The sequence below is a fragment of the Bos grunniens genome, chromosome 15 (genome assembly GCF_055505025.1).
Source record: "Bos grunniens cultivar Pamir isolate PY7600 chromosome 15, Bosgru_T2T1.0, whole genome shotgun sequence".
NCBI classification, from domain to species: domain Eukaryota; kingdom Metazoa; phylum Chordata; class Mammalia; order Artiodactyla; family Bovidae; genus Bos; species Bos grunniens.
In genome coordinates this window covers 58,625,076-58,650,434 of record NC_141179.1, presented here as the reverse complement: position 1 = coordinate 58,650,434, position 25,359 = coordinate 58,625,076, and the positions used below count along the sequence as shown (strand labels likewise).

At 39.9% G+C, this 25,359-nt stretch overlaps 1 protein-coding gene and 1 long non-coding RNA gene across 6 annotated transcripts in view; one reads left to right on the top strand and one right to left on the bottom strand.

Moving 5' to 3' along the window:
- The window catches only part of LGR4 (leucine rich repeat containing G protein-coupled receptor 4), a 106,407-nt gene that overhangs the window by 67,527 nt on the left and 13,521 nt on the right, over window positions 1-25,359 (top strand). For 4 of the 5 annotated variants that reach the window (XM_086338545.1, XM_086338548.1, XM_086338547.1 and 1 more), the window contains exons 3-10: window positions 10,358-10,429; window positions 11,985-12,056; window positions 19,568-19,783; window positions 20,636-20,707; window positions 22,591-22,659; window positions 23,563-23,634; window positions 23,787-23,858; window positions 24,179-24,247. In XM_086338545.1, the coding sequence (XP_086194671.1) occupies window positions 10,358-10,429; window positions 11,985-12,056; window positions 19,568-19,783; window positions 20,636-20,707; window positions 22,591-22,659; window positions 23,563-23,634; window positions 23,787-23,858; window positions 24,179-24,247 (714 nt within the window). Of the gene's footprint in view, window positions 1-1,732; window positions 1,779-1,898; window positions 2,011-10,357; window positions 10,430-11,984; window positions 12,057-19,567; window positions 19,784-20,635; window positions 20,708-22,590; window positions 22,660-23,562; window positions 23,635-23,786; window positions 23,859-24,178; window positions 24,248-25,359 lie in introns of those variants that run through there. The other variant, XM_086338549.1, reaches the window with a different exon arrangement.
- LOC147358342 (uncharacterized) lies at window positions 911-4,903 on the bottom strand. The gene is made up of 2 exons (XR_015141604.1): window positions 4,775-4,903; window positions 911-4,672 (listed from the first exon to the last, which is right to left on the bottom strand). It is a non-coding gene; the product is annotated as an uncharacterized LOC147358342 (long non-coding RNA).

Below are 25,359 nucleotides of genomic sequence, written 5' to 3'. Positions count from 1 at the left end.
AAAAACTGCATTCCATTGAAGGTTTATGTTTAATGAATTATCCTTATTTAAAAGAAATGAGAAATGTCTTGGGAAAATTCAGTACTTACTTTGCCCTACCTGTGGTACTTGGCTTATAGTAGAAGGTCAGTATTTGCTGGTTATGTTAGCAGTAAATTTTTTTCTTACTCTGTAACATGTTTCCTCATATGGGTGGATATTTTGTGTGTTTAGTGCCAGAAGATAAATGACTGGGTTGTCAGGATAAACTTTGCTCGGGAAATTGTCACTGCTGCCAGGGTTTTTATTGATTTGCCTATAAAATAAAGCCTTCTATGGGTTACTGACTATACAAGGAAGTGGCATATACAAAAGGGTCGTGGGTGCCAGGATAACTTAAGTTTCTTTGAATTGAATAAAGCTCTTTTAGTATATGGTGGAGTTCTAAAGGGGCTATAGCCTGAGTTTTAGCAAGGACAAGCTTATTTTTGATTAAGCATTGCTGCTTTTCTTTTTGTGCATTTAAACACAAATACATAATATTTTACATATATATATATGTATATGAAATAGTTTTCCCCTTCTCTGTGAAGGAAGACTACAGTAAAAACCTTGGGAATTTCCATAATGAGAGTTCTTAGTACAGGCATGTTTATAAAACATTTAATTTTTATATATACTTCCATGAAAGTTGTATGAAAGTATAAAATTCTTCCCTGGTATGAGAAGAAATAGGGTAAAACATTATTAGTGGGTTCAGGACTCTCTGCTCTACTGTATCAGATAAAGTTTGTTTAGCCTTGGTAGGAAGCATGTTCAAGGAGACCTATCAAGGATGCTAGTCAATTGCTGGCCTTCTGTATTCACTAGGAAAAGAGCCACTTTGGTCCTTTGAAAGTCATTTGTAGAAAATAACACAAAGCAACATGGTTCTGTTTCTAGAGTTTCCATTATTTTATTTTGATTACCTTATACAATGTCTAAGATTTACATTCTTTAGCAGTGCTCGTAGGAATTTAGACAAAGCACAGAGGAAACAGAGGCTCACTTTTCTCATCTGTTAAAAAAAATAAGAGCAGGCCCACTGCGACATAGTAGGGTAATGACAATGTAAACTGTTACACAAGTGTTAGTTTTTGTTAAGATGTACTGATACCAAATATCCCTAACAGGGAACACTCTGTTTCTTTTTTTTTTTTAACATTTGGCCACCCTGCTCAGCATGAGATCTTAGTTCCCCAACCAGGGATTGAGCCCGAGCTCCCACCACTGGAGTCGTAATCACTAGATTGCCAGTGTTTGGTCTTTTTTTTTTTTTTAAATAAAAGCAACTCTCTACCACCACCCCCCACACCACCACCACCCCCTTCTTGAGTTCTTAATTTTTCACAGGAGCCAGCAGAGTTCTGAGCCCATACCTTAAGATACAAATAAATAGATAATTAAGGACTTATTAGAGGTATGCATTATAAGTTTTTTTTTTTTTCTTTCAAAATTGTTGCATACATTTTGGGTCTTGCTGATGTCCAATTATATTTAATAGGAGACGGTTGCTCACCTCCTGTTGGATGCTCTCCCGTGGCCTTCCTTGCCCAGTTCGGTGTTGAACTGGAAACGCCATCTCCGAGGGCAGAGTCATGGGCTGGTGGTTGCGTCTGTTGTACTTGGCACGGAGCGTGACGCCATGCAGATCCACCCACTTGAGAGAATTTAATGGCATCGCAGGAGGGGCAGCCTGGAGGTGTTTGGGTCCCATCTGCGAGAGGTCATGTGTGTGGCTTTGAATGCAGCTCTATCGGGTAGGGACACGTAGCTGTGGAAAGAAATGTAGAGGGAGGCAAGGAGCCGTGGCCTCGGGGGATTAGATCAGTGGGGCCCCCCTGAAGGGAAGGGTGGTGCTCACAGTTGTTTTCTCTCAGGACTTGCCGCAAGGTCAGACCATCTGGTGGCCACCTCTGCAGAGGAGCAGGAGGCACACGAGTGGCTGGGAGACTGTGGCTCTGTAACCTCCGGCCGGGACCTGTCCACCAGGTGACAGAGAAATTGCCATGGGCCAGGCTGGCTATTGTCTGCGTGCAGAGTGTGCTCAGGCCCGGGCCTTCCTGCTGCAGTTGGTCTGCCTCCCTCTTCTCACTCCTCCCCATGGCTCCTCACAACAGCTGCTGGAAGCTTCTGACCCCTTCTCCGCCCTCCCCCAGCTCAGTCCATGTGTCTAGTGAGTGTGGATAGTGCAGTCCTTACCCTACTGTTTCCCGGCTGGAATTCCAGCCAAATGGCCACAATGACATTTCTGTCCCAGACAAGAAGAAACCTAAATCCAGGCACTTCTCAGAGACATAACACCAATTGGCGTACCCTCTAGTTCACACCCGCCTCTCGTGTTTCTTTTAAACCACTTCCCAAGTGAAGAAATCCCAGTCTAATTCAGCACATCTCATGAAGGTATGAACCCTCTGGCATGGATGACCGTGGATCAGTGTCCATTTAACCAGGGCCAGTCCAGCTTTCCTACTTCTGGGAGGGTTGGCAGATAGAAAATATCATGTAGCATGTGCATTAAGAATCAAGAATATAATTGCAAACTCTAGCCTCCCCTAGAAGGAGCCCCTAACATGAATCCTTGGTCCTTATGAATAATAAATGCACCCAAAACAGACTCAGAAAGACATTATTCGCTGAGCCACTTGTATCCTGTTTCCTGGAACAGTTCCAAGTCCGATGGGAGTGCGGAAGGCTAATGGATTGCTGTTTCCCTCTCCTCCACCCTCTCTCTGTCTTTCTCCTCTCAGTCTCTGCTTCTGGGACTGTTGTAACAAGCAGAATAAATAGGAGTTGCCTTGAGGTAGACCGTGTCCCCGTTGGAAGTCCTGCTAGACTCGTTTTAATTCTGTGTGATCGTGTGTACAACCCCAGCCTGTGTTGAGATAACACTGTTGATCAGGAGACTGGTGTTCTCATATTCAAGGTCCACCCCTTTTGCTTAAGAAAATATACTACCAGAACATGTTAAGAAAGAACATTGTTACTGTAGCACTTTCAGATCAAGCCAAGTAGTTCTGTCCTTTTAGGAGACTGGAGGGGAGTTGGGGAGTAGCAATGAAACAAAAGGAGAAAACCTGCAGAAAAGTCAAGATCATGAGTCAGCTTTCCCCCATACCTAAAGTAGCAGTGTTACCTTTTTCTTGAATCTGGTCTTATACTGGGGCTTAGTTGAGGCATTAGAGCAAACACCAAGTGTCTGTTTCATTGAAGGTCTCACACAAGAGGATCCAAAGTGAATATGACCTAGTCCTGTCCATAAGGCACCTAAATACAGTTGAAGGAGATACACCAACTTAATAATAATAAAGTAAAATGCACCCAGTGAGAGCTTTGTCTAAAATAATCTGTGGAATCCAGGAAAGGGAATATCGTAATAGTTCCACACTGATGGTAACATCCAGCTTGCAGTGATGATGAATAAGGTTTTCAGCTGGCAGAGACTGGAGTGTGGGTATTTCATATGAAGGCAGTGCCATGAACAGAGGATCTGAGGTGGAAAGCAGGGTGTTGCTAAAACGTAGGATACAAGGAACATTCAGGAATAAGGTGAGAAAGGAGAGGATCATACTGAAGGTCTAGCTGATTCAGTTGTAGTGGGGAGAAGCATTTGGGGAAATGCTCAGTTGTGCTTTTTAAGATTTAGATCTCCCAGTATTACAATGAAGTGGTTTGAGGCAAGAATCTCATGGAGGTTCATGGCAGTAATCCAGGAGGAAGAAAATGAGGGTCTAGACTCGGGTGGCAAAGCAGGGAAGGTAAGAATGGATGGATTGAGACCTTCCACGGGGTTCTCTATGGGTTTTGGAGACTGATGAGCTGCAGTGGGGGGAAGGGGTGCAGACGAGGGGAGGAGGGTTGGTGATGTCTGGGACCGCCCACCATTAGTGGCAGAAAATGGTACCACTTTTCATTTCACTCTTATGTTCTCGCTATAATGAGGTTTTTTTTTTTTCCCTTTACTACTACTACTACTAAGTCGCTTCAGTCGTGTGGACTCTGTGTGACTCCATAGACGGCAGCCCACCAGGCTCCCCCGTCCCTGGGATTCTCCAGGCAAGAACACTGGAGTGGGTTGCCATTTCCTTCTCCAATGCATGAAAGTGGAAAGTGAAAGTGAAGTCGCTCAGTCATGTCCGACTCTTAGCGACCCCATGGACTGCAGCCCACCAGGCTCCTCCGCCCATGGGATTTTCCAGGCGAGAGTACTGGAGTGGGGCGCCATTAGCGCTTCATAATCATCACAATAATAGTAAAAGATACAAGTATCATCATTTATCTAATTAAAAATTTTATGGAGCCAGCCAGTAGGTCCTCATGAAGTGAGTTACAGAGAAAACTGTTGGATGTGGCACAGACCAATGCAGACCAAGAAAGGGAAGGAGCTGGCCTTTGCTGGCAGAGGGCTGTGGGTGGCAAATATTTCCTCAAGATCAGCCATCTCTTGGTCCTCAGCTTGTGGTGTGCTTCGTCGCTCGGTTGTGTCTCTTTGCAACCCTTTGGACTGTAGCCTGCTGGGCTCCTCTGTCCATGAGATTTTCCAGGCAAGATTACTGAAATGAGTTGCCATTTCCTCCTCCAGGGAATCTTCCTGACCCAGGGGTCGAATCCGCGTCTTCTGTATCTCCTGCATTGCAGGCAGATTCTTTACTGCCTGAGGAAAAGCACAGTGGAGAGTGCTTTGTATCCTAAAGAGTCAGAATGAGTTTAGGGCTTGCTGCCTGCCACTCTTAGCCACCCAGGGATCCCATCTTACCCCACTTTGCTGCTGCTCATCTCCACTGTGGGGAGGATGCCCCGTTGGTCTGTTGGAAATTCCTCCATAATTGCAGTTCTGAGCTCCTGATGCCTCAGTCCCTACTGTGAGCTCTGCTCTGCTGAGAGCTGTTGATCCTCAACCAAGGCTATTAACTCACCCAGGTCCACTGTGTTTCACCTTCTGGGAATTATTTCCCAACCTTTGGTGACACACCAGAGGCATCGAATTGCCGAAGGACACAGATAAGCCTTGGAGCCAGCTCTGTGAAAACTGGAATGCTGGCCCCTCTGCTTACCCGCTGTGTGACTTCTGCCAAGTCACCTAACCTCTCAGGGACCCAGAGAAGTAGGGCCCCTGTCCGGAGAAGATTGAAAGACAAGAATGTAAACCACCTAACTCAGTGCCTGCAATTACTGTGGGCACCTGACACAGTAGGCTTTTCCTTCCAGGGTTTGGGACTTTGTCCCTAACCCCATTCTTTATTCACTTTGGTCTCTCCTAGCGGTGAATTTTTGGACATGAAGCATCCATAGTGTCTACTATAAGAAGTACTAGGGGGAAAAAAGAAGTAGTGGCTCGTAAAATAAGCAACGTGTAAAGAGACTTGGGAGGGAACAGTTGCTGAAGCTGCAGAGGCCTTATTAAGCTGCTGTGTTTATTATTCATTAACCCAGCTGCTTGGTAAACATGGGTAGATGCATTCCCAAAGGCTCCACTTGATCTGTTTACTCTTGTAAGGAACCAAGTAATCAGAGTGGTGTGAGTAGCCTGCTTTTGGAGGTTAGGCTCCTTTAGTTTTCCCAGGGTTTATAAAGTATAAAGAGGCAGATCCTTGGGAAAGGGAAGCAAATATTTTGGCTATTGTGGTTCAGCACTCTTTTCTGTTGGCAAGTAAAGGTAATCACACTTTGTGAAACCCCTCTTTTCAATACAATAGACTGAACTCCTCAAGGAAAGCCCATAGATAGGGGAACATTCAAAACCAATATTAGAGATAAAATTCTGTGACAGCCTTGGTCTGTTTACAGTGTTTGTTTTTTGGTGGACTCAGCTTTTTAAAGCTGATCTTTCAGATAATAGTCACTTGCCACCCTGGGGACAATGGAATCTGTTCTCCCTTCTATTCCTTATGATCCAATTTGATCTTATAAAGTGTGACCTTTTGAACACTGCCTTCCAGCTCTGAGGATTATCAGTTGAATGTAATTTGTGAGTCTGGGGTATAGAAAGTCCCCTGAGAGGGCTTGTCCTAAGCCTGCACTAAGGTAGGCTCTGGGATGCTATCTGTTTTCAGGGAGGAAATGCTGAGAATGCAGTTTCTGACTATTGGGTTGACACACTTGTGGGTGGCGACAGAATTGTGAAATGCAAGACCTGTTCTTAGAAGCTTTTGTATTTGGCCTGTAAGACTAACGTGCTAGAAACAATGAGTAGAAGACAGCCTGTTTAATGACCACACAAAGCATGTGTATGGTAAGAACTGAAGTTTTTGAGGGAAGTTACACAGGTGGTGACGATATACAGCCTTGAGTCCTCCTTTTCCTATTTGGAACCAGTCTGTTGTTCCATGTCCATTTCTAACAGTTGCTTCCTGACTTGCATACAGGTTTCTCAAGAGGCAGGTCAGGTGGTCTGGTATTCCCATCTCTTTCAGAATTTTCCACAGTTTATTGATCCACAGTCAAAGGCTTTGGCATAGTCAATAAAGCAGAAGTAGATGTTTTTCTGGAACTCTGTTCCTTTTTCATGATTCAGAGGATGTTGGCAATTTGATCTCTGGTTCCTCTGCCTTTTCTAAAACCAGCTTGAACATCTGGAAGTTCACGGTTCATGTACTGCTGAAGCCTGGCTTAGAGAATTTTGAATATTACTTTACTAAGATGAGTGCAATTGTGCGGTAGTTTGAGCATTCTTTGGCATTGCCTTTCTTAGGGATTGGAATGAAAACTGACCTTTTCCAGTCCTGTGGCCACTGCTGAGTTTTCCAAAATTTGCTGGCATATTCAGTGCAGCACTTTCACAGCACATCTTTCAGGATTTGAAATAGCTCAACTGGAATTCCATCACCTCCACTAGCTTTGTTCGTAGTGATGCTTTCTAAGGTCCACTTGACTTCACATTCCAGGATGTCTGGCTCTAGGTGAGTGATCACACCATCATGAGTATCTGGGTCGTGAAGCTCCCAGTTTTTTTCGTACAGTTCTTCTGTGTATTCTTGCCACCTCTTCTTAATATCTTCTGCTTCTGTTAGGTCCATACCATTTCTATCCTTTATCAAGACCATCTTTGCATGAAATGTTCCCTTGGTATCTCTAATTTTCTTGAAGACAGGAAGAAGCACAAGCTGGAATCAAGATTGCTGGGAGAAATATCAGTAACCTCAGATATGCAAATGACACCATCCTTATGGCAGAAAGTGAAGAGGAACTAAAAAGCCTCTTGATGAAAGTAAAAAAGGAGAATGAAAAAGTTGGCTTAAAGCTCAACATTCAGAAAACTAAGATCATGGCATCTGGTCCCATCACTTCATGGGAAATAGATGGGCAAACAGTGTAAACAGTGTCAGGCTTTATTTTTCTGGGCTCCAAAATCACTGCAGATGGTGATTGCAGCCATGAAATTAAAAGATGCTTACTCCTTGGAAGGAAAGTTAAGACCAACCTAGATAGCATATTGAAAAGTAGAGACATTACTTTGCCAATAAAGGTCCATCTGGTCAAGGCTATGGTTTTTCCAGTGGTCATGTATAGATGTGAGAGTTGGACTGTGAAGAAAGCTGAGTGCTGAAGAATTGATGCTTTTGAACTGTGGTGTTGGAGAAGACTCTTGAGAGTCCCTTGGACTGCAAGGAGATCCAACCAGTCCATCCTAAAGGAGATCAGTCCTGGGTGTTCATTGGAAGGACTGATGCTAAAGCTGAAACTCCAGTACTTTGGCCACCTCATGCGAAGAGTTGACTCATTGGGAAAGACCCTGATGCTGGGAGGGATGGGGGCAGGAGGAGAAGGGGACGACAGAGGATGAGATGGCTGGATGGCATCACTGACTCAATGGACGTGAGTTTGAGTGAACTCCGGGAGTTGGTGATGGACAGGGAGGCCTGGCGTGCTGCGATTCATGGGGTCACAAAGAGTTGGACGTGACTGAGCGACTGAACTGAACTGACTGACACAGGTGGTGCTCGTGGTACAGAACCCACCTGCCAGTGCAAGAGACACAAGACGCAGGATTTGATCTCTGGGTCAGCAAGATATCCTGAAGAAGGGAATGGCTACCACTCCAGTATTCTTGCCTGGAGAATTCCGTGGATAGAAGAGCCTGAAGGGCTACAGTCCATGGGGTCACAAAGACCCCACAACTGTCCACGGACACAACTGCAAAACTCGGCACCACTCACACTGGAGTCAGGAATTTAAGAAGTAAAGGTTAGGTCATGAGGTGAAGCATTTAAAGATACAGTGGCGAAGCTGGCTAGTTCAGAACTCAGACCATTTGCTGGGGAGGGATAGTTTTATTTTTTAAACATTTATTTGGCTGCATCGGGTCTTAGCTGTGGCATGTGGGATCTTAGTTTCCCAACCAGGGATCGAACCTGTGTCCCCTGCATTGGAAGGCAGATTCTCAACCACTGGACCACCAGGGAAGTCTCCAGGAATAGTTTTAAATACAAGCCTTGAAAAATCTTAACACCATCTTCTCCAGTCCCTTCTTTTCTTTTCCGTATAGTGAAACCTGAGAGGTGAAAGGCCATGAGGCTGATGATCTGCAGTAAACTATTGTGAGCCTGGATTGAGGAATGCCCTTGACAGGCATGCAGTTTAGAGCCTGGTGCTAGGGTGCCTTGTGAGAAACTGTGCAGGATGAGACAGCTTCTTAGGGAGGATTTAGTTTAGGAGCATGAACCTTGTGTTAAAACTGTAGCGCTGCCTGGGAACCTGGCATGGTTGTCCTTGCAACTGAAGAAATAATTCTACACACTCACTCTTTGGGTTTCTGAGTCCTCTTTCACTTTCCCACTCCCCCCAACACACACACATCTTCCATGCCAATTACTGTGTTAATACTAAGAAATGATCAAGTGTTATCCTTTCCAGGGCTATTTGTATTTTAACTGGGATGAAAACTTCTAAGAGAGAGTATTGCATCTAAAAAACAGTTTCCCATCTCTGTGACTTAAAGTTTACGAAGGGTAAAGGAGCCATCGTTATGTCCTAGAATCAGGGTGTCTAAGAGCAGATTGAAATGAGGGGAACCTGAAGTCTAAGAAGAGGATGTCATTTCCCTGGGGCTGAGTAGGCACTCATTTGTGATTGAATTGCTGACCAAGGCTGGGTTGGGGGTGGGGGGTGGGGGGAGTGGTGCACTGTGTTTACAGAAAGAAGAGAAAAGATAATAGAAATAGACCCTGTCAAGGAGAAAATAATATGACTTGATGACTGTGATCCCAAGATGTGAAGGGGAGAGAGCATTAAAAAAAAAAAAAATCATACATATAAAATCTCATTGCTTGGGAGAGTGCCCTGGAGGGAACCAGGAAATTGGAAAAGTCCTATGTTTAATCATCTGGGCACATAACTATCATTTTTAAGTCAATACAGCTGACCCTTGAACAGCATGAGTAAATCCACTGATAATTTATAGTCACCCCCACCCTTTATCCAAGGTTCCTCAACATCCAAGGATTCTACCAACCATGGGCTCTGTGGTACAGTAGTATGTACTATTGGAAAAGAAATGCATGGATGGGGACCCATGCAGTTCAAACCTGCTGTGTTTCAAGGGTCAACTGTGCTTAAATCTACCTGCAGTTCACCTGTTTATAAGTTACTCACATGAGTTGCTGTCCTGCTTTTCACTTTTCCCTGAAGTTTTCTATCCAACTTTTCCTCCCGTGTCTGAGTGTCTGGGAACATGGTAGAAAAAGTGGGACTCAGTCTAAATTGCGGGGCTCATTCTGAATTGTGTGTGCCTTTCTTACCCAAGGAATTCTAGCCTTTTCTTACTTCACTCTTAACTCGCAGTTAAATATGTCACTTTGAAATTTCCTTAGGAAAAAATTTATTTGCTTTTTTAAACATGCTTTTGTTTGGGAAGTTCTGCTTAGAGTAACTTTCACTTTTTGCTTCTCTTTTGCGTGGAATATGCTGCCCTTGGTTATGGAGAAGTAACAGGATGCCTCCCGAAGGCATTCATTCCTCCTTGCTCTGATCGGTATAAAGCTCCTGTCTGCTGTATACCAGGGCTCTGTATTTGTGAGGCACTTGGAAAACACTGCAAGCTGCAGAGAGTGACCATGAATAGCAAACTTAATTTGGTCTAATGTGTTTTGGCTTGCTTGACCTCACCAGAATAAAAATGTGCCTGTTTAAATTATTGTATTGGAGTTAAAAATTCTAGAGGCATTTATCTCATTGGAAGAACCTTGGGATCGCTTTAGCAAAGGTTTAAGTCCATGTTTAATGTCAGTTAGGTTTGAAAGATGTTTAATGTAGAGCTTCAGTAATGATTGGGTTATTGTGAGTTCTGAATTTTAAGAATCTGAGTTACTATTTTTCTCTTGCTACTTTTTTTTTTTCCTAGACGATTGGCTGGCAACGACCTTTCTTTTATCCACCCAAAGGCCTTGTCGGGGTTGAAAGAACTCAAAGTTCTGTAAGTAATGCAATTTTAGAGTTTCACAGCTGGCTGTGTATTTTCTTTCTGCGTAGTCAACATGCTTGGAGCTAGGTTAAGCACAGTTTCTTTAGGTTCAGGATTAAAAGATTTAAGGACAGGCCAATGGGTAGTGTGGGAGGCTAGAGTGTGATTTAGGCAAACTTGGGTCTAGATAACAAAAGTTAACGTCTAAATAATAGGTATTCTGAACTCCAGTGCATTACAGTTGAACGTTAGGCTTTATGTGTAGCTAAAGCACTGAATCAAAATCATATTTAAACGTCACTGGCAAGCTTTGTTTCAACTTCTCTCCACCCACCCGCATTGTTTCTGCTCTTATTATATTAATAGCTATAAGAATTTTGAATTTGCTGACCCTAAAGGCAAAAAAGCTTACAAGAGCTCCAAATGGTAAAAATCATTTTAGAGCTAAAGGGAACTGAGGTGACACAACTGAGCGACTGATCTGATCTGATCTGAAGATTTACATAGCCTGTGAGGCATCAGGAAGTAAATTCCTGGCAGGGAGCAGGAGCTTGGAGGTTGGCAGGTTGGAGAGCAGGTGAACCGATCACCAGCCCCACTTTGCCACTACCTCTCTGGGGAAGCGTCTGTAAGTCACTCAGCCTCTCTGGTTCAGTGAGTTAGATGGGCCTTTTCCCATTCCATTCTGTGGTGGTGATTCTAATCAGGTAGTCATTTTATTAATGTGACCAGGAAGGGCATTAGGCAAAAATAGTAAAGACTTCATTTTCACTACTGGTCTATACCTCCATTCTCCAGGTTGGCGATAATTAGATAATCAAAGTTTTATTTCTACCTCAGCCCTGTATTCACTGAGGACATGGCCACTGTTCCTAAGAGTTCAGAATCTGCTGTCCTCTGGGCAGGATTGTAGTTATCTAATGTCCATGTTTCTGGACTCTGCTTTTATTCCAGATGATTTTTCTAGAATAATGCTTTATTCCAGGCATTAGGGATTCTAGTGGATTTGCTTGCTCCGTTGCTGTTGTTTAGTCACTCAGTCCTGTCCAACTCTTTTGCCTGTGAACTGTAGCCCACCAGGTTCCTCTGTCCATGATTTCCCAAGCAAGAATACTAGAGTGGGTTGCCGTTTCCTTCTCCAGGGGATCGCCCTGACCCAAACCCACTTCTCCTGCATTACAGGTGGATTCTTTACCACTGAGCCGCCAGGAAAGTCCTTACCTCCCAGTTAACCTGTTATATGTCCCAGTTAACACTCATGGTGCCTCAGTGATGAATATTAATTAGGGTGTCTTAATTTCTGAGAAAGAGTGATAAAACAATCCCAGATGATCCAGCACGTCTGTGTTAGGAGGTGGCTTGAGAAATCAGCCTACTATATTTCTGGCTTTAATGACAAATGCCTCTTACTCTTTGGCAATTTTCTTATCTTGGATGCATTCCACCTTGACTCCTCTCCCTTTCTTGCTATTGGAAAGATTTTTATTTTAAAGAAATGGTTTTAAATTCTTCTAAGAAAAAATGGTCGCAATTGCTTCTTATTCACTAACCCAAGTTTTCCTTCCAGAACCCTCCAGAACAACCAGTTGAAAACAGTACCCAGCGAAGCCATTCGAGGACTGAGCTCTTTGCAGTCTTTGTAAGTAAACTTTTTGGTTTTCTGCATCCTTGCATCATTAGGAGACCACTCAGGCTGCTAAATATGTACAGAACTGGAATCCTAGAGAAAGAAGAGATGTACCCTCTCATTGGGGATAAAAATGGGAATGACTGGCTGCTGTTACGGAAATGTCCTTTGAAATATCCTGTCATCTCCAAGGCTGGGAGAAAGCTACAAGGTTGCATGTGGCAGGTGATTACACTCTCTTTGGAGTCAGAGTTGTGTATGTACTGAAGTCCTAGAGTCTTGTGCCATGACACTCAAGAAACAGCCACAGAGAGGTTTCTGTTTCGGGTGGTAATGATCATCAGAGCACAGTGATTGTAGATCTTTATCTGTGGACATTGAACACGTGTAAGGGACGGCAATTTAATTGCCTGTGCTGTCTTCTTGTTTTTTTTTTTTTTCCCAAGGCAAAGTTGGCTTGATGTGGAATATTAAAGATTTCAGCTCTTCAACAACAAGGTCCTGCTGTATAGCATAGGGAATTATATTCAATATGCTATAATAAACCATGCATGCTAAGTTGCTTCAGTAGTATCTAACTCTTTGCAACCCTATGGACCATAGTCCACCAGGCTCCTCTGTCCATGGAATTCTCCAGGCAAGAAAATACTGGAGTGGGTTGCCATTTCCTCCTCCAGGGGATCTTCCTGACCCAGGGACTAGATTTTAGAAAAGATTGAGAAGCACAGAACTGAACTAACCCGCATCTCTTACATTTCCTGCATTGGCTGATGGGTTCTTTATCACTAGCGCCACCTGGGAAGCCCAATGGAAAAATATATGAAATGTATATGAATATGAAATATACATATATATAACTGAATCACCTTTTTGTATACCAGAAAGTAGCACAACATTGTAAATCAGTCATACTTCAATAAAAAAAAGATTTCAGCTCTTGGTTTTAACCATGTTTAGCCACTATTTTCAAAAGCTTTTTCATGTAGCACTTAACTTTATTCTTGTTTGCATTCTTTCACATATAAATGTGTGTGTGTGTGTATATGAACCTGGAGAACGGGAGTCATTGCCTCTGTGGTTTGGGTATGCATACCCCACTTCTCCCTAGAGTGGGGGGATCAGGTGAGCAGCAGTAGTATCACTGGAACGTGCAAACCCACAGAAGAGTCTAAAGAAACAACCATCTTTATGTTAAATAGACAAATATTTATTCATAACTAGAATGCATGTTGTGGACTAGCGTCCAGTCTCCCCATCCCCGACTTAAAAGATCTGGTTTCTCTGTCTTCAGGGACTAGATTTTTAGAAGAGATAGGAGCACTGAACTGAAGCATGTGGTTATTGTAATCTTTTCCCAAGATTAAGAGAAGCCCTTCATGTATTTATCTGTCAGAATATTTATATTGCTCTCAAAAGGAGTTCAGATAAGTTCAGATTAATTAGAATTCTGGAACAGGCCTGTCTGGTTTTGAATCCGCACTCTTGCCACCTGTTAGCTGTGTGATGTTGGACAGGTTATTTAAAATTCTCTGTGAGTCGTTTGCTTATTACCTACCATGTACGTTCATGCGTGAAAAGCACTTCAACAATATATGACCTGTAGTAAGTTGCTCAATAAACATTTGTAGAATCTATTAATAGTAATAATGGTGATGACTATTTCATCTGTTCTTTCGATTGCTAGATTACCAAACTTGCCTACCTAGGTGAAGGAATGGTCTGAAAGTAATGAAAAAGTATTCTTTATAACAAGCAATTTCATTGTTTCTTATTCTACTACAGTAATGAACACAAATTTGCATTGCTTCAGTTCGTGTCCTAATACTAAATACAGTGGGACTAAGGCCTAGTTTCTTGAAGTGTGGCACTTAGACCACCCACAGCAAAATCACTAGGGGGATATAGCTAGAATACAGATTCTTAGGCCGTATCCCAAGAGTCACGATATTGTCTCTTTAAAGGTAGGGTCCAAGAAGCTGTATTTTAAAAAATTTACTCCGATCATCCTTGTGTATACACAAGTTCTGAGAATCACTAAATGAAAAACTGAAGTAGAGACCATACTTAAGTGTTCTGGGCTATATAATTAGGTTGTCACCACATCACATATCTGTATACTAATCTATCCCATAGGTTTTTAAATTGCCCTTTGAGATAACTGTGAATGTAAGCATTAGTAGAAATGCAAGTGAGCTAGGGAAGACTTAGGTGAAAATGATTGACTGGCTCATCCCCTCCACTGGCTAATATAAAATAATTTTTAACTGAACCAAAAGCATATCACTGGAAATTGTAAATTATAGATTACCTTTGACTTTAGATATTTTTATAGTTAATGGGCAGTGAATGTGGAAATGAAAATATATACTAATAAAGCATAGCATATGCTATAAAGGCCAAACTTTAAAATATATCTAATATCATAAAAGGTATCTGGGGTACTGACCATTTAAGTTCTGGTTTCAATATAAATTTATTTAAGGTAGAAATTTGTTAAGTAGCTCATTTCACCCAAATGCCAAGTTATGGAATATAAGAATTTGTCATAACTAATTGAATAGGATTCTGAATAGATTCTTTTGGTGAATAGATTGGAGTGAGTTCCTTTAAAGAATGTGGTTTCACTGCCTCCACACCATTTCTAACCTCAGACAGAAGTACACAAAGAGACCCATCTCACCTCCCTTGGATCTGAATTCATTAGACATTTTAAATAGTTCTCATTTTCTTTTGCTTCTTCAGAATTTGTTTTCCTTCAGAACCTTCATACAGAATTGTTCTTATTTCCCAAGACTTAATGATCAAAATATTCAATCCTTTTGTCTAGCTGGAAGGCTGAAAAAGAAAAGGCTAAAATCTTTGAACGTTAGAAAAATTACCAAGAAAATACACAAATAGATTTTTTTTTCTGATTTGTCATCCTTAAGTGCATTAAAATACACATGGCATTTTTGGTAATTTAGATGATTTAAAGGATTTTTTCACAGAAATAGTAGGTTTTTCCTCTAAAGTAATGTTTTAAACCAAGGATACTGTGCTCATCACGGCCAAGTGCATTGCGTAGTTTAAATTATGTCCAAAATTGGGATGGATGGTTGGGGTAAGGAGAGGAGCTAAACTATTTTTTTTAATAAAGGCATTGGGGCTTTTTTTTTTTTTTTTTAATGTATATCAGAAATACAAGGAGCTATATGTCAGGGCTGTTTTATTTAAGAAGGAAACGTTCATGGGTTTGTTAGCATAGTGGGTGTAGTGGTCAAGTTAGATACAATTGAAATTCTGTCCTGGTGTAAAACAGTCTTATCAGCACTTGAGTCAGTTTGAAAATCTGATCTTCAGACCTGAATTACATGAAAGGTTTCCTTATGGTTTTGAAATAGTGCTTAGAAGGAGCAAAGTTCATTAGGGCTTGAAATTGACCAGAAGTGGCTTGATTCAAGTGGGTGATGATGGCCGTAAAAGCTGAAAGTGAATTGTAGATATTAATGAAAAGCTCACCTAACAGCCCTCCATGAAGCTATGAAAATGGCTAAAGCATTGCCTGAGTCAGATATTAAAATGACAAGTCAGAATTTGTTCCACTAGAATTTAAAACAATTTTTTCTTTACAGTCATTCTCACTTATATTGACTATTAGAGGATTTCAGTGACTAAATTTCCTAGGTTTTCTACCATAACAAAATTTCTTAAATATTTTAAACTGGTAACAGAATATAATACTTTAATGTTTATATTATTGGTAAATGAGGAGTAGAGAGAAAAGGGGGGAGCTTTTGATTATACTGAACAAGTGTTGATGGTAGCATAGACATTCATCAGAAAATACACATAGAATTGTTACTGTCATTTCATTTAAGGCAAGAGAAAAAACCTATGTTGAGTCTCAGTTAAACATAAAACAGGCTTTTGAGAATAGGGAATAGAAGCACATTTTAAAGACAAAAATAGTAAGGGAATTCAGTCAATACATTGTTAACTGTTTAACAGTTGAAGTGCACTTAAATAAAGTAATAGTTATCTCTTGCCAAATGGAGCTGAAATGGTAAAATAACTTACGCCACATAATCTCTTCACTTTGTGAGATATCTAATGCTATTTACTGCCACTGTTGAAAGAATTAGTTTTTGTTTCTTTTTTTGGTCTATTAATTATGATGAATTTTAATAGCGTAGATCGTTGGTACAAATGCACGCTTTTCTAAGACCATTTCTCTGAGAAACGTTGATCTTGGTGTAAGTGCAAACTCATTATATTTATGGGTGTGCCACCAACACCCATGTGAATTGAGGCATAAGGATTAACCATTTGAGTCACCCCAAATCCTTTTTCTCATTAACTTTTTATTTAAGATTTCCATTTTCCCAAAGTTCTTCCTTTTGATTTTTTATGGCTGACTTTATAATCTGGGGAAATTTTTAACAGAGGAAATTGTGTCTGTGCATTTATTGTTTATAGTTATTTTGCATAGAAGGTAGTTTCCTTACTGTTCTTAGCTCAGAGCTCACCTAGTTATCTTGCTCAGTGAAGACCACCCTTTTCTTTGGTGGGGTGTGGCACAGAATTCGGCAGGAGCCCAAGTGGTGTGTATAACACTGGACTTTTGTTTAAAAGGCCTGGACAACTTTTCTTATAGTATTTTGCCACATCTTTTTTCCTTCCAGTTTTATTGAGATATAATTGGCATACAGCACTGTATAATTTTAAGGTGTACAGCATAATGATTTGACTTAACATACATCTTATGGAAAACTCTGAGTCAACTTTTTGGCCAACTCAATTATACCACAGTAAGTTTAGTGAAAATCCATCATCTAATATAGACACTTGAAATAGAAAAAACGTTTTTTCTTTGTGATGAGAACTCTTAGGATTTACCATCTTGACAGCTTTCATATATAACATACAACAGGGTTGATTATGTTTATCATGTTGTACATTGCAATCCCTAGTAGCTATTTTTCTTAACACAGAGAGGACTTAAGGCCAATGGAGTGTTGTATGTGTGGGAAGCATTGCTCATTATTTTTGTGAATGTTAATGAATATTATCTCATTATTACAACATAAGCAGTTTACACTTTTAAACTATTATAATGCTGAGAAACTGGGGAGGGATCTCAATTTGTGCTTAAAATATAATCCAAACTCCTCACCTGGCCTCCAGGGGTCTGTGTCATCTGGTCCCCATTTGCATCCCACCTGGGTCTCCCTGGTCCCTCCACTCTCTTCCTGCTGTGTTCTAGTCACTAGAACCTTCTGGGAGTTGCTGGGACCACACCAGCTGGTTTCTGCTACTGAGCCTCTGCCCTCACTGTTTGCACTGCCTCAAACACTCCTTGCCCACCTTCCTTGGCCCCTTGCTCTGGATCTGCTTATGGTACCTTCTTAGAGATGCTTTTCCTATTCAGTACGTTTTCAGAAGCTACCCTCCCCTGCAGCCCCTGCTAATCCTTATCTCAGTACCCTGTTTATTTACTTCATAACACTTTGTAAGCACTTTGCACTCATTTTTCAGTGTGTTAGTTATAGTGTGGGTGCCTCTTCCTCATGCATGTGGTGTGCACCATTTTCACTTTTTTGTGCCTAACAAGATGCTCAGTTTACATGTGTTGAGTGAATTGCAGACAAATTAGCTACAAGGAGAATTTAATTGTATGATTTAGTGACATTATATGGTTAATTGTATGGTTGTATTTCAGTTCCACCTTATTTATAGAAAATGTACAGATGTCTGAATGTGAAATAAATGTCTTTAACTCCTCTCCACTCAAAATATATATCTCTCTCCCTAAATAGAAGTACCTTGAGTCTGTGAAGTGTGTGCATCTGTGTGTATGTGTGTGTGTGTGAATGTGTGTGTTTTGAACACACTGCTGTCTACTCAATAAAGTGGATCTGCTAAGCAACTCTAGCCAGCACATTACCGGTCTGTTACATAAAGGATGCCTGTCTTTTCTCAAGGCGTAGGTTCTAGAAACTCCAAGGAATAAACACGCCTAAAACTCTTTGTTTTTAAGTGGATTCTTAAGGCAGCTGCTCAGTTTCTGGAGCTCTCTCCTTTTTAGTGCTCTTCCAGTTATCCTGACTACCAAAAAAGGAAGCTTCCATCAGATCCCCGCCAGGACCAAGGGTCTTTGACCTCGAGCAGTCTGCCTTTGGGAAGGAGACTGCATTTCGATCTGGGGCACTTAGTTGGGAGCAGGGGCTCAGCACTTACTTGGAGGGGAAGGGACAATTATGGCAGGATCTGAAGCTAGAGCAGCGTAGAGAAACTGGAAGCATGAAAACCACTCTAAAGTCAGAACTTCCTGAACTTGAAATCTGCCAAAACTGATTTCTTCAAAAACAGGCTGCCATTTTCACCTTGCACCCACTTCGTGTGTGTGTGTGTGTGTGTGTGTGTTCACTAATTTTCACCAAGAGGTCTAAGCCTCTAAGACATGGATTTAAGTGGTGAAGATATATCAACAAGGGATTTGTGAAGAAAATTGAGATTTGCCCAGGGCATGCAGTTCCTCAACATATTAATTACTAGCTTATGTTTGTGTTTAAAAGCAGGTATTCCAACAATTATGCCTGATTGTGTCAACACTAACATTTACGACTAGTCTTCTCAGATTTTCAGATGGGGATTTAACTTTTAAAAATGAATAATCCTATTAGTAAAGTGTCCTTAGTTCCAAAATTTGGGGAAAAATCGAAGTAACTCAAAAGCCACAAACACGTTGATCAGAGGAACTGTTTAATTTTTTCTATGGATAGTTGGCCCTTTTCTTAATATCTGTTAATTTTGGCAAACTAATTTTTCAAATGTACTTATACCTAAGAGAAGAGGAGAGGGTTGCTTTGGTGGTATGTGACACATATTTTTAACTTGCCTGGTAGTAATAAGGATTGTTGAGAATCTAATTAAATGGTTTGTTGATATAGAAAAAAATTTTTTTTAATTATGTTCTTACTTTTTCCCCTTTGGTACCAAGTCAAAATAGAAATTAAATTTAATATCAGATATTATATTTGTAAGTAAAGTAGTTTATTTGCTCAGCTTAGTTTCTTCTTGTTGTTTTTCTGTATTTTTGATAAGTGCATTCTGTAACATAAAAGTCAAGCTTGAGATTTATGGTTCCTTTCTTTTTCTTTTTTTGAGAATTGCAATTTAAGTTTTATTTGGGGCAAAATGAGGACTGCAGCCCGGAAGACAACACCTCATATATATATATATATGTATATAATGTATATTATATGTATATATAAACATGTCATTCTTCCATACAATTACGCTTAGCCAAAAATTCAGATTTTTACACATCTCTTTGTTATGAAGGAAGGGAAACAACTGACTTTCCCATGCTGGTCTTAGAAATATTAGATTTGGGAAGAACTTCTAGTAAAATGAAAGAAATCAAGGATGTTGTGGCTATGGTCATTTTTGTAACATTTTTTTTGGAACGCTGAGTAGTTGTGTGACTTGGCTTGACTCATTCCACTAGAAGCGTTGCTGAAGGCGATTGTTGTTTCTGTCAGGCGTTTAGATGCCAACCATATCACCTCGGTGCCCGAGGACAGCTTTGAGGGACTCACTCAGTTGCGGCATTTGTGGCTGGATGACAACAGCTTGACGGAGGTGCCAGTGCATCCGCTCAGCAATCTGCCCACCCTGCAGGCGCTGACCTTGGCACTCAACAAGATCTCCAGCATCCCTGACTTTGCGTTTACCAACCTGTCCAGCCTGGTGGTTCTGTGAGTATCCATCCCTTTTAACACCATATATTTGTGTTAATTTGGGGGCAGAAGCAGAGTTCTTGTGGAAAATTGTTTTGAAGGAACCTCACTGAATTGTGTTCTTGGAGAGCTGGTGTTTGGAGGAGCTGCCTATTTTTACAAAATTACATGTGCTGACTTTTGAAAATACAGATCAGGATAATTTAAAAATGAATGGCTGATGATAACAGTTGAATCTCTGGAAGTTAAATGGCCATTTGTAGTCAGGAGAAGAAAGTGGGTCATGCAGCAAAGCCTTGTATGGCTTTTTGTGTCCCAGCTGTGCATTCAGTGATAAAAGAAGCAGAATTCTTTTGGAGACGCGCATAGAAAACAAGTTTCAGTGATATTTCATGTTTCTTTACCAACTTGTCTATTCAAGGAGTATGTGATTCTCTGTTGTTTTTAATCTTCAAAAGCTTGGACATAATTAAGTGGCATTTTTTGTAAAATCTGTTACCAGTTCTCCCTTATGAAGCTGACATTTCCCCAACGTCCTCATGGGAGAATTCATCAAAGTTTCGCTTCATATAATGAAAAGTGCGTCAAAACTTTAGTTTGGATATGGGTAACTTCTCAAGAATCTTCCGTGTGTGTAACCCTTCTCCACTAGAGCGATGCTTCTTTTCCATTGGCCTCCTGTGTTCAGTGAATCTGAGTTTACACCATGTTTATCAAGAGATGCCTACTCAGTGCCGTTTGTTTTCTATTAGTCGAGTGTTGCAGTGCTTGGCTGCACCATTCCTTTAAGCACTACCAGTTTAGACATCTAAACATGATAATAATTGCCACTAGGTCACATGAAAGTCATTGTGATGCTTTTTTCCATAGGCATCTTCATAACAATAAAATTAAAAGCCTGGGTCAACACTGTTTTGATGGACTTGATAACCTGGAGACCTTGTAAGTTTATTTCTGTTTTGGATAATCACATTTGGGATGTTGATGGTGCAGTTGGGCATTTCACTGCAGAAAAAAAGTAATGGTCTTGAGTTCAGCTCATTATTAATTTGCTATAATAATTAATTTGTTTTAATGTACAACTAAAGTCTTGCCTTCAGCTAACACAGTCATGAAAGCTAATCTAGGTTTCTGGTTAAAAAGTTGCACAAGAATGAGCTTGATATTTCTTACAAAAGGACATGGTAAAAACAGCTGAGTCTGCCAAGCTATATACCTTTTCAGAAATTTTGGTTCTATTACAACGTATGATAGACAGTTTCAGAACTTGGAACCTTATAAAATTGATTCTGGAAAAGCTGGTTTGTTTCTTTGTTTTCTCCGTGATCTCAGCTGTTTTGCTAATTAACAGTGGGCTTGAATACTGTCTCAACCTTTATCTGCTAAATGCAATGAGGGTTTCCATTTTGCTTAGGATACTTTTGTTGTTGCTTCTGTTGTTAGAGTGAATTCTGGCTGTTTGAACTGTCTGCTGTACCATGACATGATGCAGCTGCGTGTAAACAAGACTAGGACCTTTGTATTTGCTGTTTTGATTTTATCAGTGGCCTTTGTTAGGAGATTTTTAGTATTTCCCATTGTGGTATAGTGAATGATTCAGAGAGTGTCCCAGTTAGATGGGTAAGTAACACCTGATTGAAATGTTTAGGGTTTGTAATATCAGTATTTTGTTTAATTGACTTTTTGGTTAACTGTCCAGTCGATGAGAAGACTTAAATTCTTTTAGTACTTTATTAATTCACTTTCCTGTTTAAACCACTAAAGGATATAAACATCAGTGGGTATTTGAAAGTGGAAACTCTTGAAGAACTGACCAACCCAGTTCTTCTTTCCTAAGTATGTAAATGCCAGTGGAAAAGAAGACTGGGCCAGCCTTTTGATCCTAAACTGTGTATATTATTCCAAATTATATTAAAATTAAATGTTTTCTTTCCAGTTGATTTTTTAACTTACCACTCTTTTCTGTGTGGTAAAGGAGAATAAAATAGGTCTCCAAGGAGCTGAGTGTTTGTTTACTCTTATTCTGAAATCAGTCGCTGATCATATGTGAACATTCTCTCTAGGTTAAATGAAATGAAAGTTTAAATATACTCAGAATTAAGATTTTTTAAAAGTACAGATCACTATGGCTTTTCTCTTTCCTAATTAATGCAGCTTTTTCAACAATTTTTAACTTACTTGAGGACTGTAGTTGTATGAACCCATCTGAGTCCTTCTTATCCTGCTGATAGTAGGGCTGAGGTCAGCTACCCTCATACCAGAATTTCACTCTAAACCTCAAATAGAAACCTCAGTTTCAGGCTATTGTCATGTATAAATGGATAGTCAATACATTCTATTTTATGGAAAACTGCCATTCAGGTGATTTGTTTATTTAATGCACCAGTAATACGTGATTCTGAGAATTCTTTGAACTTTTAAAGTTGTTGACTTAAAGCATCATTATCCTTCAATTAAAAATAAGTTTAAAAAATAAAAAAAGACAGTAAAATCCTAATATTTTTATGGTAAATTCAGTGAAATAAAGTTGTAAAAAAATGTTTAAAAATGAAGAATTAAGATTCTTTTTTGTATTCAATATTTTAAGAAAAAGTGTAAATTTAATTAAATGGAATGACAGTTGTTGGCAAAGAAAGATTACCATCCAGAGGATGTGATTTAAAATATATATATATATTTAAAATATATATATATATATATTTATTTAAAAATATATATAAATATGTATATATATTTATATATATATATTATATATAATATAATATATATATTATAAATTGTGACCCCTCTTCAGTGTTCTTACATATTTTCCCAATTTTTTCTAGGGACTTGAACTATAATAATTTGGGGGAATTTCCTCAGGCTATTAAAGCTCTCCCCAGCCTAAAAGAGCTGTGAGTATTGCTTTCCTCTGTCTATGCCTTAATATCCCTAGAACTCACAACTTAATGTTACACCAGTGAGATTTTAGAACATCATTGTTCCATTGCATGTTCCATAATACACACACACACACACACATACACACACACACGATGATACAGCCTGGATTATGTCAGCTAACCTGGACAGTTTTGAGCATAGATTACTGTGTAAGTCTGGATTCTAGTGAAACAAGTCATAATGTATAGTCTCTGCTTTGTAGGAGCTGTGGTCTTAGTCCCATTGGGGAGGCTGACTATGTAAGACAGACAAAGAGTAGTCTCTAGGTGGAAATAAGTGCTGAATGAATAGGATCAATAAATCACTCCAGAAAAAGACCTCACTGAGGCTTGGGGTCATTGGAAAAGACATCACCAAAGAGAAGGAATTTGACTGGACTTGAAAGAATGGAAATGTTCAGATAAACGAGAGATGAGGGGGCATTTTAGATGTTGGATTTGTCAAGGTCAGAGATAAGAATGCACATGATGTAATTGAGATTGTGTGTCATGAGTTGATGGCTAATATTCCGAGATGCGTTGCTTAAGAACTCAATGGAGGCAATGATGAGAGGGATTTTGAGGTTAGAGTACCTAAGATTCTTGCAGTCTAAAGTTCTTTGAGGATGAAGCAAGCTAAAAGTATATAAAGGACCTGCCAACTAATAGGTTAAGCAGTGGGTTTAGAGAGAATTAGGTATGGTCCTGAAAAACATGAGCTGGAATTAAAAATTTGGTTTCATCACATTGTTGAAATTTTTATGTAGTTGTTATCAGTTATATTTTATATACTACTGAATTGTAGTAGATATTTGGGTTTTAACTTATTTCACAAGAGAATAAGCATTTCAAAATATTTTTCTTCTATCTTTGTAGGTTATTTCATAGTAATTCTATTTCTGTTATCCCTGATGGAGCATTTGATGGTAATCCACTCTTAAAAACTATGTAAGTAGTTTGAAATTTTCTTTTAGTATGTAATCATGTAAAGCAGTGTCTGTACAAGGCCAAACATCTGGATGAAGAATGAAAATTCAGGCTGTTAGATATATTAACTTTGTGAACACATGGAAACTCTGTTTTTTTGGCTATTTTTACAGACATTTGTATGATAATCCTCTCTCTTTTGTGGGGAACTCAGCATTTCACAATTTGTCTGAACTGCATTCCTTGTAAGTATTATAGAAATTTTAAAACAACCTGAATATTTATACCATTGCTTTAATGGAAAACTAGAATTTATTAGTGTAACTCTAGAAAACAGTATCTTTTATTTTCTTTTCCTTTGGTGGAAGTCCAAAATACAGTTTCGAAAATTTACAGTGGTTCTTATTTATTCATGAACACCTGGTCAAAATGATCACATTTTCAGAAACTAATCTTTTTAGGTATAGTGGTATTATAATTTTAAGCTGGTTCAAAAATAAGTTTAAAATATTATCTATGAAACTTCATTATTTTAAATTACTTTTTCTCTCACAATTTCTTAAAGAGTCATTCGTGGTGCAAGCATGGTGCAGCGGTTCCCCAATCTGACTGGAACTGTCCGTCTGGAGAGTTTGTAAGTGTGGCTCTCTGAAGCGAGGGTGTGTAAGGATAACAGCACACTGGCCTGCTAGTAGGTTGCCAGTGCTTTTTGGTGATACTAATGAGTTAATGTTGATTCCTACATCCTTGCTTTGTGAATATCATGCATAGAGATGGATGGTATTGGGTTTGGAATCAGTCAGCTCAGGTAGAGTATAGCCTAGTATGTGGAGGTAGAATCTGAAAAAGTCTCTGAAAATAGAAGGCAGTAAGTAAGCACCAGATTAGGAGCAGTGCTTTAGGAGTTCAGAATTGGAGTAGTCCATGTAAGCTATCAGAAGAGGTTTTATGGAAGAGGTGAAGTGTTTCAAAATTAGATTTCACTGAGCTGGGTCTTTTATTTAGAAAAGCAAGCCTTAGTGAAATGGGGAATACTGAAAATTACTTGGCATGCATGCCATCACTTGGTAAATATATGGGGAAGCAATGGAAACAGTGAGAGACTTTATTTTTGGGGGCTCCAAAATCACGGCAGATGGTGACTGCATCCATGAAATTAAAAGATGCTTGCTCCTTGAAAGAAAAGCTATGACCAACCTAGACAGCATATTAAAAAGCAGAGACATTACTTTGCCAACAAAGGTCCATCTAGCCAAAGCTATGGTTTTTCCAGTAGTCATGTATGGATGCGAGAGCTGGACTATAAAGAAAACTGAGTGCTGAAGAATTGATGCTTTTGAACTGTGATGTTGGAGAAGACTCTTGAGAGTCTCTTGGACTGCAAGGAGATTAAACCAGTCAATCCTAAAGGAAGTCCTGAATATTCATTGGAAGGACTGATGCTAAAGCTGAAACTCCAATACTTTGGCTACCTTATGCGAAGAACTGACTCATTGGGAAAGACCCTGATGCTGGGAAAGAATGAAGGTGGGAGGAGGAGGGGATGACAGAGGATGAGATGGTTGGATGGCATCACTGACTTGATGGACATGAGTTTGAGCAAGCTCTGGAAGTTAGTGATGGACAGGAAAGTCTGGCGTGCTGCCGTCCATGGGGTCATAAAGAGCTCGACATGACTGAGTGACTGAACTGAACTGATAGCCTGCCCAGTTGCTAAGTTGTGTCCAACTCTTTTGTAACTCCATG